Source organism: Mirounga leonina, unplaced genomic scaffold (genome assembly GCF_011800145.1).
Source record: "Mirounga leonina isolate KUSES-001 unplaced genomic scaffold, KU_Mleo_1.0 Mir_242, whole genome shotgun sequence".
NCBI lineage: Eukaryota > Metazoa > Chordata > Mammalia > Carnivora > Phocidae > Mirounga > Mirounga leonina.
Genome location: NW_023270627.1, coordinates 1,468,072 through 1,487,923, shown reverse-complemented (window position 1 = coordinate 1,487,923; position 19,852 = coordinate 1,468,072). Strand labels below are relative to the sequence as shown.

General features: G+C 39.0%; 1 protein-coding gene across 1 annotated transcript in view; it reads left to right on the top strand.

Moving 5' to 3' along the window:
• The first annotated feature begins 376 nt into the window (after positions 1 to 376).
• The window catches only part of GPR158 (G protein-coupled receptor 158), a 475,038-nt gene continuing 455,562 nt past the window's right edge, over positions 377 to 19,852 (top strand). Inside the window, exon 1 of the mRNA XM_035029491.1 lies at positions 377 to 1,680. Coding sequence (XP_034885382.1) covers positions 779 to 1,680 — 902 coding nt within the window. The 5' untranslated portion in view covers positions 377 to 778. The remainder of the gene's footprint in view (positions 1,681 to 19,852) is intronic.

Sequence of the window (19,852 nt, the reverse complement as noted above, 5' to 3'; positions counted from 1 at the left end):
CGCCCCAGCCCAACAAACGGCAGTGGGCTGATTGACAGAGGAGCCGACCAAACAGAGAACAAGACGGCTTGGGGCCGCCCCTCAAGGGTTTGGTTGCGGCCAAGCTGCCTCTTTAAACCGGCTTTCCTCCAGAGCAGGGGGAGACAGGAGTGTGGCTTGTGGCCAGACCTGAGGGCTCCAATTAACCAGTTGCCTGGTCCTATAAACTCCAGAGAGACAAACGTCTTAAAAGAAATCTTCGCTCTCCTGGACTCAGTCCTGCGCTCGCGGTGCGGATCTGTGTGCGCGCACTCCGCGCCTCCGGGCGAAGCGAACGAGGAGGAGCCAGTGCCGGGAGGCGGGAACGACCTGCCACGGGTGAGATGATGGAGCCGCGTCTTTGGCGGCCGCGGCGGCAGCAGCAGCAGCAGCTCTTGAACACACCTCAATGAGAGCGACGGTGGAAGCTGCTGAGCAGAAAGACGTAAGCAGGCTAACTATAGCCGCCGGGAGCGAGAGGGGATGTGACCTGTTCGGCTGAAGGCTGTGAGGTGCGTAATCCCGAGCCGACCCATTATGGAACGGGTGCAGCCGGCGTTGCCACAGGTGATTTGATTTCCTGTGACGGTAGCTTAACCAGCCGGGCCGATTCCGAAACACTCTTATTTTAAAGTCCTTTTCGACTGGGTGCCGTCTGGAGAAGGGAGCCGACTCCTAGTAAAAGTCTTACTGTTGATAAACTGACGACCAAATTTTTAAAAAGTGTCTCCCGTTACCTCCTTTCGTCTCTGTGAAGCAGATGGGAGCCATGGCTTATCCCTTACTCTTCTGCCTCCTGCTCGCTCATCTGGGATTGGGAACTGTTAGCACCAGCCGCGACCCTCCGGGACGGCTGGATTCCCCTCGAGAGAGAACCCTGAGGCTGAAGCAGCACGCCCAGCAGCCGGCTCGAGCCTCTGCCTCGGACCCCTCGGCTCCCTGGAGCCGCTCCACCGACGGCACCATCTTGGCGCAGAAACTCGCCGAGGAGGTGCCCATGGACGTGGCCTCTTACCTCTACACCGGGGACTCCCACCAGCTGAAGCGAGCCAACTGCTCCGGCCGCTACGAGTTGGCGGGCCTGCCGGGGAAGTCGTCAGCCCTAGCCAGCTCCCATCCCTCCTTGCACGGGGCGCTGGACACGCTGACACACGCCACTAACTTCCTCAACATGATGCTGCAGAGCAATAAGTCGAGGGAGCAGAACTTGCAGGACGACCTGGAGTGGTACCAGGCACTGGTGCGGAGTCTCCTGGAGGGCGAGCCCAGCATTTCCCGGGCAGCCATCACCTTCAGCACCGAGTCGCTGTCCGCGCCGGCCCCGCAGGTTTTCCTCCAGGCCACCCGCGAAGAGAGCCGCATCCTGCTCCAGGACCTGTCCTCCTCGGCACACCACCTGGCCAACGCCACGCTGGAGACCGAGTGGTTCCACGGCCTGCGGCGCAAGTGGAGGACCCACTTACACCGCCGCGGCTCCAATCAGGGGCCCCGGAGCCTGGGCCATAGCTGGCGGCGCAGGGACGGGCTTGGCGGGGACAAGAGCCACGTCAAGTGGTCTCCGCCTTATCTGGAGTGCGAGAACGGGAGTTACAAGCCTGGGTGGCTGGTCACTCTGTCCGCTGCTTTCTACGGGTTGCAGCCTAACCTGGTCCCGGAATTCAGGTAGGGAGTGGAAAAAAGGCTAAAGCAAAGCCTTCCTTCTGGTTTCGCCTCGGGGAAGGAACACTTGGCTGTGACACTTAATGCCTCCCACTCTCAAAGCAGAGACCCAGGCTGAGGGACACCTTTCACCGGCGCCTGTGCTTAGGGACAAGAAGCGCCCTACCTTTGTCAGCTCAGTGAAAGCTTCTCTCAGATCAGTTTCCCTGCAAGGGGCAAGGGACTGGGGAGCATTTGGCAGAGTTGAGAGAAATATCTGATGCCCTACGCTTCTTTTAAACCCTCAGGAGATCAGGGAGGGGAGTTCCCAGTCTGGGGGTGATTCGAGGGAAGCTGGAGAGCTTGGGTGTGCCTGCCAGGCATGGAGTGGCCAGCACTGGATGAGAGAAAAGGGAGCAAGAAGAAGACAGAGTTCCTCGTTTCTGCCACTTAGGGATAGCCTCCGCCTGCTTCCTATGTGTGTAGTTCGGGGCACCAGTCTGCTGTTAGTCACCAGAGGGGGTATGATTAACACAGTACATCCCCTCTGCAGTTCTATCCCCTCAGCAGTGAGTCAGTCTCAGCAGTATAGCTGTTTCCAGGATCCAGACTTTGCAGTTTGGTCAGTGTGCTCCTCCTCCTTCCCATCTCCCTCTTCCCCCCAGTCTCCTTTCCTTCCCCTCTTCCTCCTGTTCTCTGTGTCAGGCATACCTGAGGGTTCTCCAGTCCTTCACCTACTCACACACTTTGTAAATGAACCTGATTGAGTTATCTTAGGAAGGACGGCATTAGTTCTGACTGAATTCACTTGGGGAGCTTGTTGGAAATTTAATCACAGTTCTTCTGTATTTCTTGTTTAAAAGTATAGCATTTGTGGGGAGATGAAGAATTTGCAAATTAGCTGGGGCAACTTCTGTCCTGGGAAACGCCTGACCTTTTTGGTGAGGAATGTCTAAGAAATAGCACTTTAGAATGGATGTGAGGAAGGAACGCAAAGGGAAGAGTAGAAACTCCGAAGACAGCCTGGGAGAGGGCTACAGATTGACCGGGATCCTCCTCAGTTTCCAAGATGGGAGGCTCTGGCAAGAAGGTCTTGGTGGTTGAGGTTGCTTCTGTACTTTTTGGGAACTTAGACAAAAGTGAGAAACCTGAGGGTGTGTGTGTGTGTGTGTGCACCTTAATGCTCTGTTTGGCACAAAAGGGACAGTGTGCTGAGCTGGTGAAAGATACCAGGCTGAGTACTGGGTGGGCAAAAGGGGAAATCAGAAAGCTTGTCCTGGCACTGTCATTTACAGCTGGATGTCCCCCAGTAAGTTGCTTAACCTCTCTGGGCCTCAGCTACTTATCTACCAAGTGAGGGAGTTGAACTAGATGGTCTCCAGGGAGCCATCTAGCTATAAAATTTTGTAGCTTTTAATGCCAGCAACATGTGAGAAGGCATATACAAAAAGCAAAACAAAAAACCCACTTTCTCTGATTCTGTATGACTGTATTAAATGTGCGTGTGTGCATGTGCACATGTCTGCATGTGTTTCTAGCTCTTTTAAAGACCTTGTCTTAAACCAGGGTAACTCTTCCCTGCTTTCAGGATAATCTCATTTCCTCCTGATTTCTGCAGGATCCTATTAGTAAGAGCTGAGCCGAGCTTTGAGTCTTTGCCATATTGTTTGCTGAGAAGCGGAAAGATCAGCAGATGCCATTCACTGCCAGCAAATTGTTTGCGGCCTTTGGATAAGTGTTTTTAGGGAGACCCAGTTCCCAGGATTAATCTGTCATCTGTTATCTGTCTGTCTGTGTATCTATCTGTCATCTATCTACGTATCTATAATCTATAACATTTACTTTCTGTCAGATTCTGCAACTGCTTTGCATGCATTATCTTACTTAATTGTCACAACTCTATGAGTTAGGTTTTATTAGTTTCCCTATTTTACAGAAAAGGAACCTGAAGCAGGGAGAGGTTAAGCTTTTTTTCCTGAGATCCCACAGCAGGTAAGTAGTAGAGCCAGGATTTGAGCCCATTGCATACTTTTAACCACTATGCTGAACTCTATTTTATGAAGGTGTCCTAAGAATGCTGCATAAAAATGTATGTATTTTTAAGGGTCAGATGCGGGATCAAGGAGGAGAACCATTCATTTTCAGAATAATTTATCTTAAGAAAATCTAAGAAAGCATGAGTCACCTAAATAAACTCAGTGCCTTCTGCCAGCCAGGATGAAAGGCCAAGGACACAAAGGGTCTGAGGTTGTGAGGGCTTAAACGCCCCCTACCTACTTTTTGGGCTACATTCAGAAAGTGGTTTGTTTCCTCTGGCTGAGTTCCTTTAAGTGCTTTCATAGTCATCAATGGTGTTCTTTAGCCAAGGCATGAAGCCAGGCCATTTAGTATTTGGCTCTCTGAAAAGCTGGTTCGTCCTCTCAGTATGTATGGAGAGCAGAGTAAGTGCCCTCCTGTGAGTGCTTTGCCCCATGTCTCGTGCCCCTCAAATGCTGTACTGAGGATTTGCACAGATGTTAATTATAGGAACTGGAAGAAATCTTAGAGATCAGATGGTTCCTCCTGTTGTTTCATAGGTAAAGAGACAGAACTAAAAAGGTGAAGTGACCTGTCCAAATCACAAATCAATTTTATAGTAATGACAAAAGCAGGATCTAGGCCTTCTATCTCTGGTTCACACTATGCTTGATACATATAGACCTAAATCATATTTCTGTGGCTCTCTTAACCTTTGCATACAGTGCATGCTGGGGAACAGAGTTTACTCTTCATCACATTTTAGGACAAAAAAAGAATCAGCTCATAGAACACAGCTGTTGAATTAAAAAATACTATATTGTTTATTTCACACATTTGAGATAATATTTAAATGGGTCTTTCCTGTCTCTTCCTACTCATATAAGGCAAAGGTTTTTAGTTGTTGTTGTTGGTGGTGGTGTTTTATGATCTAAGATGTACATTCTAAAATTCTATAATATAGGTGAATAATACTGTACAGGCATGGTACAGGGCAAACCTCTAATGAATTTTTGGGAAACTGTGATTAACAGCTCTACATATGGGGGCGCCTGGGTGGCTCAGTCGTTAAGCATCTGCCTTCGGCTCAGGTCATGATCCCAGGGTCCTGGGATCAAGCCCCGCATCGGGCTTCCTGCTCAGCAGGAAGCCTGCTTCTCCCTCTCCCACTCCCCCTGCTTGTGTTCCCTCTCTCGCCGTGTCTCTCTCTGTCAAATAAATAAATAAAATCTTAAAAAAAAAGAAATTAAAAAAAAGGGCTCTACATTTGATTTTAAATATATTTTGAACATCCACAATGTTATTTGCAAAAAGCCTTATCTGTAATGAAAATCCCATTGATAATTTTCTTATGGAAGAGAAAAGGAAGAAAAACTTTGTAGTTAAAATTTTCATTTAAGATCAGTTAGTATTTTCTCAAGTCTTGCTTATAAGATTCAAGCATTCAAATTATATTATATTTTATTTTTTAGAAAACGTAAATCCCAAACATGAAATTCAAAAGTAATGTGAGAACATGGTTAACCACTTTCTTATATTAATGTGACTGTAAAATACCTCTGAGTAAATTTTATTCCCCTCGGTTTCCAAATGATAAAAGTTTCTTAAATTTCAAAGCCTAGTTTAAGACTCACATGGGGGGGGCGTGTCTCAATCCATTGGGCCTCCCCACTCTTGCTTTTGCTCCGGTCATGATCTCAGGGTCATGGGATTAAGCCTTGTGTTGGGCTCTGCGCTTAGCAGGGGGTCCACTTGACTCTCCTGGTGCTCCCCCCCAAATAATAAATAAATCAATCTTTTAAAAAAGACTCACATTGGAAGAGAAATTTATTACTCATTTTTTTTTTCAAAAAATGGCATTACTCTAACCAAATGTCTCTTAGGTCATTTGTTATATAGCATAAACATTTTAGTTCTCATCTTCCAACTCAGCAAAAGAGAGAGTAATAATTTAAGGTATATCCTCAGTTGTTTATATTTATTACATTAGGTTTGTGATGTCGTTGTAGAAATTTTCCTTTAAGTCCCTTGGTTTTGCATAGTTATTTTTCTTTGTGGAACTTAAAGTGATATGGAGTTGGATCCCATTCTGCAGAAATCATAGATATCTTCCTGGTGGTAGTTGGTACTGTTCAGTGCTTAGGATGGACATAAGGTACTTAAGTGTTGAAGTTAAATTAAAGTAAAGGAAACTTTGGGAACTAATTATTATTATTTTTTAAAGATTTTATTTATTTTTTATTTAAGAGAGAGAATAAGATAGAGAGAGAGAGCATGAGAGAGGGGAAGGTCAGAGGGAGAAGCAGACGCCCCGCTGAGCAGGGAGCCCGATGCGGGACTCGATCCAGGGACTCCAGGATCATGACCTGAGCCGAAGGCAGTCGCTTAACCAACTGAGCCACCCAGGTGCCCGGGAACTAATTATTTTTTGACAAGCTGAAAGGGACGTAGGAATTCATTTGGTTTCTTTCATCTTCTCAATTTGCAATGGAGGAAACAAGACCCAAAGGCCTAAAGGAACTTGCTTGAGTGGCACAGCTCTTTTGTGGTAGGTTAGAATTAGTGGAAACCCATATATATTGAGCACCTACTATATGTCAGATGCTTTATACATACCACTGCTTCTAATTCTTTGTACTCTCAGGTAGTGACAGCCTCAGAAAGGTTAAGCAACCTGCCCAACAGAACATAGCTAGTGAATTAGGGAGCCCAAATCAAATTTAAAGCTATCCTGCTATGAAGCTTATATTGTCTTTCTACTACCCTATGCTGCTATCTCTTGATTGCCAATTTTGTTTTCACCTTGTTATTAAAAAAACATAACATGGTAATGACTTAAAATAATATATTTGGCCCAAATAAGTCATATACGCTTAAAATTTTTAGGCCAATCATAAAATCAAGCATGTTGTGTAGTAGGAAGAATATTAGACTTGACAGAACTTTGCCTCAAGTCCCAGTTTTGTCTCTGACTGGCTGTATTACCTGTCTGGAAATCAGCTTCTGCATAATTAATGGGCATAGACTTGATGCTATCCAAATATCTTTATAACCCTTTGTTCTGCACATTCTGAATTGGTCTATCCAGATTGTCAACAAGTAGGCTTTGGAAACAGGGCTGATCCACACAAGTGCAGTACCTTGTGGAAATGATGTTGCTGGGGAAGTAACATGCAGAGGAAGAGGAAACCATGTGAATGCCAGACCTGGTGTTGGTAAAAAAAACCAAAAACAACAACAACAAAAAAACCAATAGGACAATGAAGGAAAGATCACAATAGTGTGGAAACCCCTTTTTAGAAACTAATGCAACAAACATCGGTATCACTGATTTGCTGACTCCTAAGGGGTCACTTCACTCTCTCTCCTTCACATAAACCTCCACAGTGATTTTGGAACAGATCTCTGCTTTCAACAGAAGAGGGCACTTCACAGTATAAGGGAAATAACCATTTTGCTCCAAGCTAAACATATCGTAGGTCTCTCTTGTGGGTAATGACAGTGGTGAAGAGGTTACCTATAGAAACAGCACAGAGATGCTTACCTGGGTTATAGATCAAAAAGTTTTTAGATGCACTTCTGCTACTGAGATTTTTGAGTCTCAATTATTTAATCGGTAAACTGTGAATAGTAAAGTACATCTCCTTTGGGATTCTGTAACGACTAAATGAAGAATTGGGATCACACAGAAAGTTCAGTAAGTATTTTGTATTGTAGCTTCTGGCTTCCCAAATACTTACCTCAGATATAAACTTTCTTAGTTTAGCTCAATTAAAGTCATGTGATTAATAGTAATTTATAATTCATATGATGGTTTTGTTTCATCCTTAATTATTGTGAAGATTTGTAATGACAGTGGATCAGGGTGGAAACATGGGTCTTGGAGACGGAAGATGTTGGCACCAGTTGGACCATACCTTTGACTCATGGTGTTACCATGGGCACTGGTTGCCTTTCTAATCCTCAGTTTCTTTATTTGTAAATTGAGGGAGTTGGTCTTAGGTGACCGGTAGGGCTCCTTATAACCCTAAAAGTCTATGATTATGTACCTAACTAAACATATTACTTTAACTTTTGAGCTTTTGATTATAATGCTGAAAACAGTTAATATATATTTAAATGCAGATCACGTTCATATATATCCAATGTATGTTTTTATCATAGTCATTTATTCATAGAATATACTCTTGATGTATACTAAGTTAAGTATATATGCTAGTGGAAATGAGACCACCATTTCTCTCTCTCTCTCTCTCTTTTTTTTTGGAGGGGGGAATGCCATTTCAAAATAAGAATAAGCAGGATCTGATGTTCCAGGTCTTGAAAGATCCCCTGATTTTACTCAAAGGCAACACAAAGCTATTTTGCAGATTTCTAAATCAGGGACTTCAGTATACCTGTGTAACCTCCCTCAAGATAACCAATGTTTAGGCATTTTGAAACTCCTTACCTACTCTTAACAATAACCCACTTTCAATTTACTTCTGTAGTTGGCTAATTTTAAAATTTCAAAAAGGGCTATTTATTGTGGGAGCAGTGGCACGGCATTACTTCCCATTTTGTAGAATATGCATTTGGAAGCAGAAATGGGATTTCTGAGACTGCTAAATAAATAACAAGAGTATGTGCCTACCCTCTGGAGAGGGCACTGATGCCCTCAGACTGATTTCAGAGCCTCAACTTCTAAGTCCAATTTTACTTTCAATTTCAGAAAGGCAGCAGTTTGGTGTCCACTGTTCAGGGTTTTATGGCTACCCTTTTCCAACCCACACTGTGTTTTATGATTATATTGTAACATATTGCAATGCCAAGAAGTATGTTGTTGACATTAAGTTGCACTTGGTTGGTACTGAGCATTAGGGCCTTGTTTATTTTCTCTCTTCGGTTCTGGATTGGTATTTACAGGGTTATTTTAGCAGAATTACTAAAACAGTACACTGGGATTTTGATAGCTTTGGCAGTTTGATGGCCACTATGCACAAACAGGCAGCACGCTGGTACTGAGGCTATGCTTGGAGAATTTGCAGCCAACAGTGTTATTAAGCTCTTGTCCACAGCTTTGTCATATGCATTGGGGTGGGGTTGGGGGAGCTTGTTCTTCTGGTCTTTAGCCTTACTTGCTTTTCAGCTTTTAGTAAAAAAAAAACCATTCCTATGTGTAATTTCTAGTTTCTCTGGCCTATACTCATCCAACAAGTCCTTTTTCCTTCAGGGAAAAAAAAAACCCTATAAGAATATTTAGGTGGATAAGTTGTTCTATGAGATACTTCTTCGGTTAAAAGTCTTTCTCAGGTTCCTCCCCACCCTTTTCTACAATGCCAAGCTTACTATAGGAGCTTTGATGAACTTTCTTTTTTGTATCAAAGGATATTATAGTGCCTCAAAGCAATTACAGGATATATCTAGTTTCATCACCTTCATTATAGGTAGAATTTATAGAAAACACAGAATTAGCTTAAGTAGTCTGACCCCAAGATCATTTTTCCCAAACAAAAATTACCTACTTTCCTGTCAAAGAAGGCAGTCTCTCTCTCTCTCTTTTACATGGTTATTTATTACTTCTAATTAATTGAAATCCAGTTAATTTTTATTCATTATAATACCTGTTATAACTTTCCCCAAGTTAAAAACTATAACAAGACAACATAGAATTTTTAAAAAATTCTGTCTAATTAGCAAAGTACCCAGTGCACCTATAATTTAAAAGGAAACAGAATTACAAAAGATTTTGCTTTATTTCTTTAACCTAGTTTTCTCACCATTTATGTGTTTTGTCCCATGGATATGCCTTTTTACATTATTATGGAAGAACTTTCATAGAAAAAGGTGAAAGATTTATGTGATCTGAAGAGAAACCAGAGAATGGAAGAAACTTCATAGAATAATATGATACATGGCTTTTATCTGAGAAAGAGAAAAAGGTAATATAGTATAGAATAATGTATTTTATCAATTCTAAGATGCACTTTTCCCCCATTTTGATGTCTCTTAACTTGAGATCTGTCTTATGATTGAGAGCATGTGATTTCCAATTGGCATATATTTCCTCTTAATGGTATACAATATAATATCATATCTTTTAATTAATGGCATGTTATATTTGATTAATTATATTAGGAAATGAGAAAATAAATTCCAACATCTCTCCAACTATAAAGTTCTATTATCATCTGTAAGTTACCAAGATGTAGCAAAATATGCATATATGGAAACACAAAATCTAGACATACTGCTACATATAAGTTAGATTGCTATTTGTCTTCATAATAATTTTGTTTAAAAAGACAAGCTATCCTAAAACATGGAACATTTATTTTTTTTCTTAAGATTTTATTTCTAAGTAATCTCTACACCTAACGTGGGGCTCAAACTCAAAACCCTGAGATCAAGAGTTGGAAGCTCTATCAGCTGGGCTAGCCAGACACCCCCACATTTCTTTTCAATGAATGTGAAATATACAAAATATTGGGCCAGAAGTTGCAGAAACTTTTATTTTCAGATTAGGTGGGGAAAGGAATATCAAAATCTTTCCTGCATCATATGATGAAGCATTTCACTCATTCTGCAGGAAAATGCCTAGGACAGTGAGAATAAAAGACCACTTATAGACCAAAAATAGATCTTTCTTTTCTAAAGGTCTTAGAGGTTTCAGGGTGGAAATAAAACCTTCATGGTGTAGTCATGTAACTAGTTTTGGTTAAAGAGATTTTTATTTTATTTTATTTATTTATTATTTTTTTGATTAAAGAGATTTAAATGGAACTGTGGAGGTGTTTTTTCTTTTTTTCTAGGTAGCTGCCTGAGTGAAGAGTTTGGCTTTCCCTTATTTGATGCCTCAGACCATTGCATAGAGCAGAGTTTCTCATCCTAGGCTTCATTGACATTTCAGGCCAGATAATCCTTTGTTGTGGGGGCCGTTTTGTTTGTTTTAAGATGTTTAGCAGCACCTCTGGACTCCTACTAGATGCCGGTAGCAACCTCCTTGCCCACTGTCATAATCAAAAATGTCTACAAATATTGCCAAATATCACCTTGAGGGCAAAAATGCCTTTGGTTGAAAGCTGCTGGTTAGAGAGAAGGCATATAAACATGTTATTCTGGGGCTATTTATTTCAAGGGTTTTGTATGTATGTGTATATGTATGTGTATGCTTGTATGAGTCTGTCAGATCACGTTTCTATTTACTTATTCATTTGCTTGTTTGGAATATAAGATCATTTCATATATAGAACCTGATACAAATGAGAACTGGAAAATTTTGATGGATCAATTGAATATTAATTTACATTTATATGTCATCAGGGCTCAAAAAGAAAAACTTGGCAAACTATTTGCAGAATTTGTTACTAACATGGTTTTACTATTTCTATGGTTAAATGTTCTATATTTAAAGTTTCTCAATAAAAGATGCATTTTAAAAAGAAAATACATGTGTGGGAGTGGTGGGGGCATTCTTTAAAGAAGCAAGTTTTAGTCAATGTCCTGGGACAGCTCCTTTTTGAAGAATTAGAATTTTAGAAGTCAAAAGGATTTTAGAGATCATATAATCCAATTTATTGTTACTTTTACAGGTGAGGAAATTGAGACTCAGGGAAGTGACCATCACTTGCACAAATCTTAGGCACAAATAAAAACACCTCAAGTCATCAAATAAAGGTTAATTCATATTCATTATTCACTGATCTCAAACCTGACTATCAGGATCACCTGAAAAGTCTGATAATATGTTCCTAGGCCCTCCTCCGACCATGTGAATGAGATAATCTGAGGATAGGTTCAGAAGTCTATATTAAATACAAAGTCTTTAAAATTCAGAAGCAATTGGTCTTTAAGGACAAACTTGGGAAAAAGCAAGCAGTGTTTTATAAAGTTGTAACACATATAATCCATTTCCCAAGATTTTAAGAATAAAAATTAAAAATTGTAAATGCTTAGCACCTTCAGCTTTAGATACCCCCAAAATTTGGCAATCCAATATTGTGAATGATGCTATTGTTAGGGATAGAATGAATAGCAGGTTTTTATGAAGGCAGAGAGATCACAGGTACTAAGCCTTGGAATGGTGGGCCACTGAGTATTATGGAATATCTCCCTCTCTTTATTTCAGGTTCTTTGTTTTCACACCTTTAAGATAGGGGCTATCATGAAAGTAGCTTCTTCTTGTTATTATTGCTTGTCTCTTTATGTAAAAGTCCTATTTCCCCAACTAGTTCTACATGGCCTTCAAATGCAAGGACCACATTTTATGACTTCCCACATTCAGTGCCTCTTGAAATTGCCTTGCATATTTCAGGGAGGCAGTATGGCTAGGAGGAAGGGTTTTGGGATTGTAAACCTACACTTGAATCCACAAACTTCCACTTTTGTTTACTGTGTGACACTGGGCAAGTTACTTAACTCTATGTCTTCATCTTGAAAGGGTACCTCTCATTGTTGTAAAGAGAAAACAATCATATATATAAAGAGTTTAGGATAATGTATGGAATGTACTGTTCTTTTAAGAAACATTATAGAGTATGTAACATGTGACTGGCTAGGACTATAGATGCTGGGGATATAATAGTGAAAATAACAGATAAAAGTCCCTGTCCTCATGGATATATTTTTTGTGGGGGTGGGAGGAGATAGATGATCAGCAAGCAAAATAAATATAATAAATAATTCTTGATAGAAACAAGTGCTATAAGGATATGAATAGATAATGAGATAAAGAATAGCTAAGAGGTAAGGTGGGTTGCATTAAATAGGGTGGTCAGGAAAGATCTTTGATTAAGAAAGGAAGGATAAGAAAGAGACAGCCATGGAATAAGTTGAGGTAATCATGTTCTAAACAGGAAATAGTAAGAACAAAGGCCTTGAGGCAGGAATGAGCTTCAAGAATAGAAACAGAATAGGATAGCTTCAAGAATAGAAAGAGTTACTAGAATGTACTGAGAAGTGGGTAATGACATAAAAGATGAGAGTAAGATACGCAGGTGTTCAATAAGTCATTAAAATATTGTGGTAATATAGAAACGTATTAAGTACTTTAAAAGTTTCTACCCCAGGGGCCTCAGGGCGGCTCAGTTGGTTAAGTGTCTGCTTTCAGCTCAGGTCATGATCTCAGGGTCCTGGGACAGAGCCCTGTGTCCGGCTCCCTGCTCAGCTCAGTGGGGAGCCTCCTTCTCCCTCTCCCTCTGTCCCTGCCCCCTGCTCATACTCTCTCTCTCTGTCAAATAAATAAAATTAAAAAAAATTTCTACCCCATGGCAATCTGTAAATTGTAGATACATTTTCATTGTTTTCCCTTGGATGGTTTTATTGTAGTGTTCTTATTTTATTTTGGTGCCTTTTTCTCTTTCTTCCTTTTAGTCTTGGCCTTCTTGCCACAGCCTGCCTTAGCTCTAGGAGCTTGAGTTTTTCCAGTCTCTCTGATGAGATTTCAATCAAAAAATAGCTATTTCTAATTGCTCCATTCTCAAGTGTGAATGAATAAATTGGAATTTGAGAGGCAAGGAAGGTAGAAATAAAAAATCCAAAATTTCTTACAAAAATAAGTTGGGAGTTTTTTCTTGCTCCCTGGTTCAAACCTGTAAGGGAAGCATTTTCCAGACACAGACAGCAGGAGAGTAAGGGCAGAGGCACAGCAGGTCAACTCATGGGCAAAGCATTTTTTTTTTCCTTACCAGCATGCCTAGAATGACATCCTGCAGGTCCCTGACTTCTCTCAAGCTGGTAGCTGGCAGGTCTTGTCATTTGCCATTTTCTGGCACTCTTTGTTGTCCTTTATGGTGAGGTCTAAGATGTAAAGGTCAGGGGCTGCCTGAAAAACTGCCAGTGGAGAGGCATAAGGCATGGAGCTGAGATTGGAAGAGCCAGGAGAGAGACCACAAACATTTGGGTGTGAATTTGGAGGTAGATTTTTTTATAGGTAGGAATGTATCTCTAATGAGGAACATTAACAATGGAAAATAGGGATTATGGGTTTTAGGAAGTAAAATAATCATCATTAGCTTCTAAAATGTGACAAATGTTGGATTTAGCTTTTTACATTTCATTTTTTCTTTTCCCTATTCTCTTCCTTTTTTCATAATTATATTTTTAATTTTTCTACTGGTTACCTTGATTTTTGCACCCATAAATTTAAAATAGCATCTTCTATTTTTTACTTTTCTTTCTTTATCCTCCTACTTCTTTTGCTATTCCTGTATTTTTAGATAATTGAAGATGGTGGCATTTATAACCTGTCACTGCAGTAAAAAACCAAAAACCAAAAAAAAAAAAAGGTCTGTGCTTTATCTGTTCGTTGCCTCTAAGAAATGAACCTTGAAAATCTGAATCTGTGCATTTTCGAATGTTCCAAATTTCAAGGACGAATGGATTATCTCTCTAGACCAACTGCTCAAAACCATGCTACCTCTAGTTTGCATGTTTGCATGGAGACTTTTCACATAATGCTCCCCTGACTTTGGAATTGCCATCTGCTTTCCTTTTTCATATTAAAGAAATAAAAAAACAAGCATATATTTTACTTATTTCTAAGATTATCTAACTTTTTAATCAACCATACTATTTGTTAAAGAAAAGTTCACATTTTTGTTGAAGGCATTCTTGTTGGAGTCCCATAAGTTGTACAAGTTGCTTTAGGTCTTCTGCAGAATAACCATCATGGAAATCTTTTCAAATTATTGGAATTTTGAATCCAACTCTGTGTTGGATGCAAGTCCTCTTATTTCTAGAATTCTTATTTTTTCATCCCATGGAGTATAATTTCAAACACTTTCTAAGCATTTCAGGTACTTTCTAAGTAAAATTTCTAAGTCTTCGCATGTCTGAAAACATGTCTTTGTGCATGATTGATTGTCAGAATATAGGTTTAAAGTCATTTCACTCTCAGAATTTTAAAGACATTGTTTTTAACATTCATCGGTGCTGGTAAAAAAATTTTGATATTAATCTGATTTATTATACTTTTGTAGGTACTTGTTCCTTTTCTCTCTATAGAAACTTTTAAAATCTTTTCTTTTTCCTTAGGGTTCTGAATATTCATGATGATGTGCTTAGATGTGATTCTTTTTATTCATCAACCTTACCACTTAGTTGGCCCTTTTAGATTTTTCTACTCAGAAATTTCTTTTATGATTGCTTAAAATTACTTTCTCCTATCCTTTTCTCTTTCTGGAACTTCTAAGAGTTTGATATTTGACTTTCTGGATTGATCTCCATATTTCTTAACTTTTCTTTCATTTTTTTCATCTTTTTCTCTTTACTCTCCCTTGTAGGAAATTTTCTTATTTTTTCCTTTTTTGTAAATTAGTTTTCATCTGGCAATCTCTTTTAATTTCTATGAACTCTTTCTTTCTCTGATTGTTTTTCATAATTGTATGTTCATTTTCTTAAATCTCTGAGAAAATTAAAATACTTATTAAATTGTTTTCTGTTGCCTGAATTATTGCTGTTTGTTCATGGTTTGGTTGTTTTGCTTTTTCATACCAGTTCTTCTTCTTTATGCTACCAGTTCATCTCAAATGTTATCCTTAGTCCTCAATTTTCTGACTGAAGGGCTAGATTAACTTATATAGCTAGAGGACATGGAGACTTGTGTCAAGTGTGTAGGCCTAGTTCCTCAGTAGACCTCTCCCTTGATTGTCACTTCAATCACTCTAGGATGCCTGAGAAGGAAGTTGGCAGTCTCTGGCCCACCCTAGACCTCTACTCTGGGAGAACTAATGGTTAATTTTAGAAGTTTTAGCTCTTCCAGGTATTTCTTTTCATCTGTTTACAGAATCGTTCTTGGTTTTCAGTTTGGGAAAAAATACCCTTACTGCACACAAGGAGAGATGTTCCAACTTGTGTAACTCAAGGAAGTCCTTCAATTCATCACCTTGATGTCTGCCTCATTTTCTACTTCCACTCTTGATACCAGTTGACTTTGAGCTTAAAATCCTTCTGAAAAGTCTGCTGGAAAAGCGGTTTTCACCTCTCTTCCAGCCTTTTTCTGCTCATGTCCTGGACTCAGCTGTCACCACTCTGGCTTATCATCAGTATGATCCCAGAAAATCATGTCAAATCTCTGGTCAGTTATTTTGCCTCATTCCTTTTATACTTATTTACTGCCATTACAGTTAGATATGGAGGGATGAGGTAGAGAAATATACGCTCAACTCACCAACTTGAACAAGAACTCACACTTAGGTTTTCTGACAGTCTTCTTACCCTTACCAAGGATATGCACATCATATTCAGCTCTTTTCCTTATTAGGTGTGTGTCCTCAGGCAACCCATTTCATCTCTTTTTGTCCCAAATTTCTTAACTATTATTTAGGGGAAATGATACTGATAATACATAGTTATAATATAAACTGGGGAAATAGTATCAGTCACATATTTCAGTGAGGATGTTTTAACGGTCTTTAGCATAATGTCTGACACATAATGCATGCCCAATAAATGATAACTTAAAACATAGGGTTCAAAGCATACAAGTAAAACCTATATTTAGTTCACATCTTTGGTACCTAACCAATGCTACTTATTTTAATTTCAATGGGAACATTTTTTTATTTACTTTATGGCCTTATTTACTGTTATTATTTCTGGATCAGAAGTGGCCATTGTCACAAGCTACATATTTTTCTGTGAAAAATTACTATTAACAGCTGACTTGTTTTTATTGTATAAAATATTAGGGTCTAGAAAAAAGTCATTTAGAGTGAAAAAAATCTGGGCAGATTATCAGATGGGTAATTTGACTTGAAAATCTATATGAATAGGAGCCAACAGGAAAAAAAGAGAGAAATATAGTAATTTAAGAAATGGTTAAGAAAAAAGATATTTTCATTTAGATATTATAGCCAAACACTAACATAAATGGCATTTTAATTAAATCAACAGGAAACTGAATGTATGAGATCATTATATTTTAAGACAGATTACAGTGTTCACATTAAACATTTATTTGCCTTGACAGATATACTTTGTCATTTTTTTCTCCCTAGACATTAAAAAAGTATGACTTTGAACATATTATATAACTTATCTGAACCTTATTTTCCTCATCTATAAAACAAGAAAGTACTTCCTCTTTTATAGGATTGTTATTTGAAAAAAATGAATCAATATAGGTGATCTCTTTGTACTGGGTTCCCTGACAAGGAATTGTCCTACCCCATTCAGAAAGGATGGAGGTGATACAAGGAACACTGTGGATGTGTTTTATAAAATAAATTGTCTTCTTGTTATTTAAAATTGAAATAAAATGAAGCTCAAAACTATCCCAGGGAAGGAAAACCACAAAATGAGACATTAGTCAGCTACCTCTATAAAAGCAGCAGACTCAAAATATATTTTTCAGAGGGACAGTCATCTATTATCAAATTCTAAACCCTAGCAATTTTAAGAGATGTGCTGCACTTAATTTTGAAAGAAGTATCACCTTGAGGAGCCCCAAAATACAAAGATTGTAGAGGAGCCCCAAAATACAAAGATTGTATATGTGAATGGGGAATAGGTGTTCCTCCTGATTGACCTTACTTCATTTTATATTTATTGGTTCCTTCTCTTTTGTAAAAATCAAACTTGAGTTATTTTTTTCCACACAAAATGTACAGATCGTCCCAAGAAAGGTGTGACCTGGTTACCAAAAAACCTTCCAAGAACAAGAAGTCAGACAGATGGAAGACGTTTGTCACTATGTAAAGTTTGGCAAGCTTTCTCTGGACATGTCTGCTGCCAAGTAGTGTGGGGGAGGAGAACATTTACTTGCTTTAAGACAGACTGTTGTCAAATTCTTCTAGATGTTCTAGGGGGCATCAGACTATGTTCTTGGTTCTTTTGTATTTCTTGTAGTTATATGCTGGAGCTAAATGATACAGAGGCTGGGTGCTTTTGTGGGGATGTTTTCTGAGGATAAGATGCCCCAAGTGAGGAAATTATACAAAGATTACTTAAGTCACTGAAACATGAATCTAGACTCTTTAAAGTTAGATGGGAACAGAAAGGAACTAGCTCTTCCTCCCCTTTAAAAAAAGTTTTTTTAACTTTTCCTTGATCCCATCTCATTTGCAACTAACCTGTGAAGTGTGCTCTTCTGTTCATATGCTATTTGTGTGCAAATAATTTTAATTGAATACTTGCTATATAGCTTATTATTCTGCTTACTTTTTATTTACACAACTCTGTTTTAAAAATCTCTTTCTGTTGCTACATACACAACCAGTCCATTTCTCCACTGCAATATAGTACTCTACCACTGCATAGTGGGTAGAAACTGTCCAGTCCCAGGGATGGGCACCCAGAATGTCTTCAATTCTTTGCCATTACAATAACACTGTGGTAAGTTTATATGCCCCTTTATAGACCTGAATGAGAATTTCTTTGAAAGGTAAACCCAAGAGCAGGATTTATGGGTCATAGAGAGGGGTAAATGTATTTTATAAAATATTGCAAGATTGTTCTCTAGATAGGCTGCACCAGTCTACATACTTAACAGCAGGACATAAAAGATCCTAGAGCTTTACATTACTGCCAACATTTGGCATTACATGGCTTTCTAATTTTTTGCCAGTTTAATGAATGCAAAGTGATATCTCACTATTGTTTTAATTTGCTTAAGCATCTCTTCATGTGCTTGTATGCCTGTTGGGCTTACTTTTCTGTAAAATGCTTGTTTATATCCTTCGTCTTTTTCCTATTATGATTCCTATATTTTTATTGAATTGAAAGAAATCCTGGTGTATTCTAGATACTACTTCCGTGTCAATTTTAGACATTGTAATATCACCCAATCTGTTACCTTTCAGCTAACTTTGTTCATAATCTTTCCCCTTGAAGAGAATTTTCAAAAATTACTGATGTTATTTACTTAAAAATTCGCCTTACAGTTTATGCTTTAGGGTTTAAGAAATCCTTCAATACCTTGTCAAAAAATATTCTCTTATGTTATCAACTAACTTTAAAGTTTTACCTTTCACAGTCAGGTTTTTAATATCTGGAGTTACCCTTCTACATGGTATTAGGTAGGGACTGAGATATTATTTTTGTTCACTCAGTGAGCCAGATTCCCAACACTATCATCTTTATCATACGTGTAAGTGCCTTATATGCTATATGCGTATGTGTTTCTGAATTCTCTATTTTGTTCCACTGCTTCCCACATCTGTTTTTCTGTCAATACTATGTTTTATTGCCATGATTGGGCAGTACGTCTTACTAATTGATTGGGCAAGGCCTACCTCTTTTCTTTTCACAGCTAATTTTTATTATTCTACTTACAGCAAGCTATCAAGTTTCTCAAAAATCCATATGGAATTTTCGTTGGTTCTGCATTAAATTTATAGCTGCATTTAATGATAATCCACATTTTAATACAATAAATTATTCCTTCTTAGAGTATGGGATATCTCTCCATATTTTTCAGATCATCTATTTTGTCCTTCATTAGAGTTTCAAAATTTCTCCATAGAGGTTTTGTGTATTCTTTTTTTTTTTTTTTAAGATTTTATTTATTTGACAGAGAGAGACACAGCGAGAGAGGGAACAGAAGCAGGGGGAGTGGGAGAGGGAGAAGCAGGCTTCCCGCGGAGCAGGGAACCCGATGCGGGGCTCAATCCCAGGACCCTGGGATCATGACCTGAGCCGAAGGCAGACGCGTAACGACTAAGCCACCCAGGCGCCCTGGTTTTGTGTATTCTTGATTAACTTAACTACCACTGAATTTATGGGTTCTGTTGGTATTTTAAATGGCATCTTTTTAGTTATAATTTTTCATTGGAGATTGTTGGTATAGATAAACGCTATTGATTTTTGTACATTGATCTGCTGTCCATCAACTTTGCTGAACTTTGTTATTATTCTCATTTTGTTTGATTTTGTCAGACAAATGATCATCTACAAATAATGATGGTTTAATCTCTTCTGAACTTTACATATCATTTTTTTCTTTATAGAATTAGTTGTGACTTTCAGTACTATATTAAACAGCATCAGTAATTGTAAGCACTCTTGACTTAAAGCGAACATCTTAAAAAGTTTCTCCTTTAAATATATTGTTGATAGTAGCAAGCTTCATCAAGTTAAGAAAGTTTTCTTTAGGGGCACCTGGGTGGCTCAGTTGGTTAAGCAACTGCCTTCAGCTCAGGTCATGATCCTGGACTCCCAGGATCGAGTCCGGCATCAGGCTCCCCGCTCAGCGGGAAGTCTG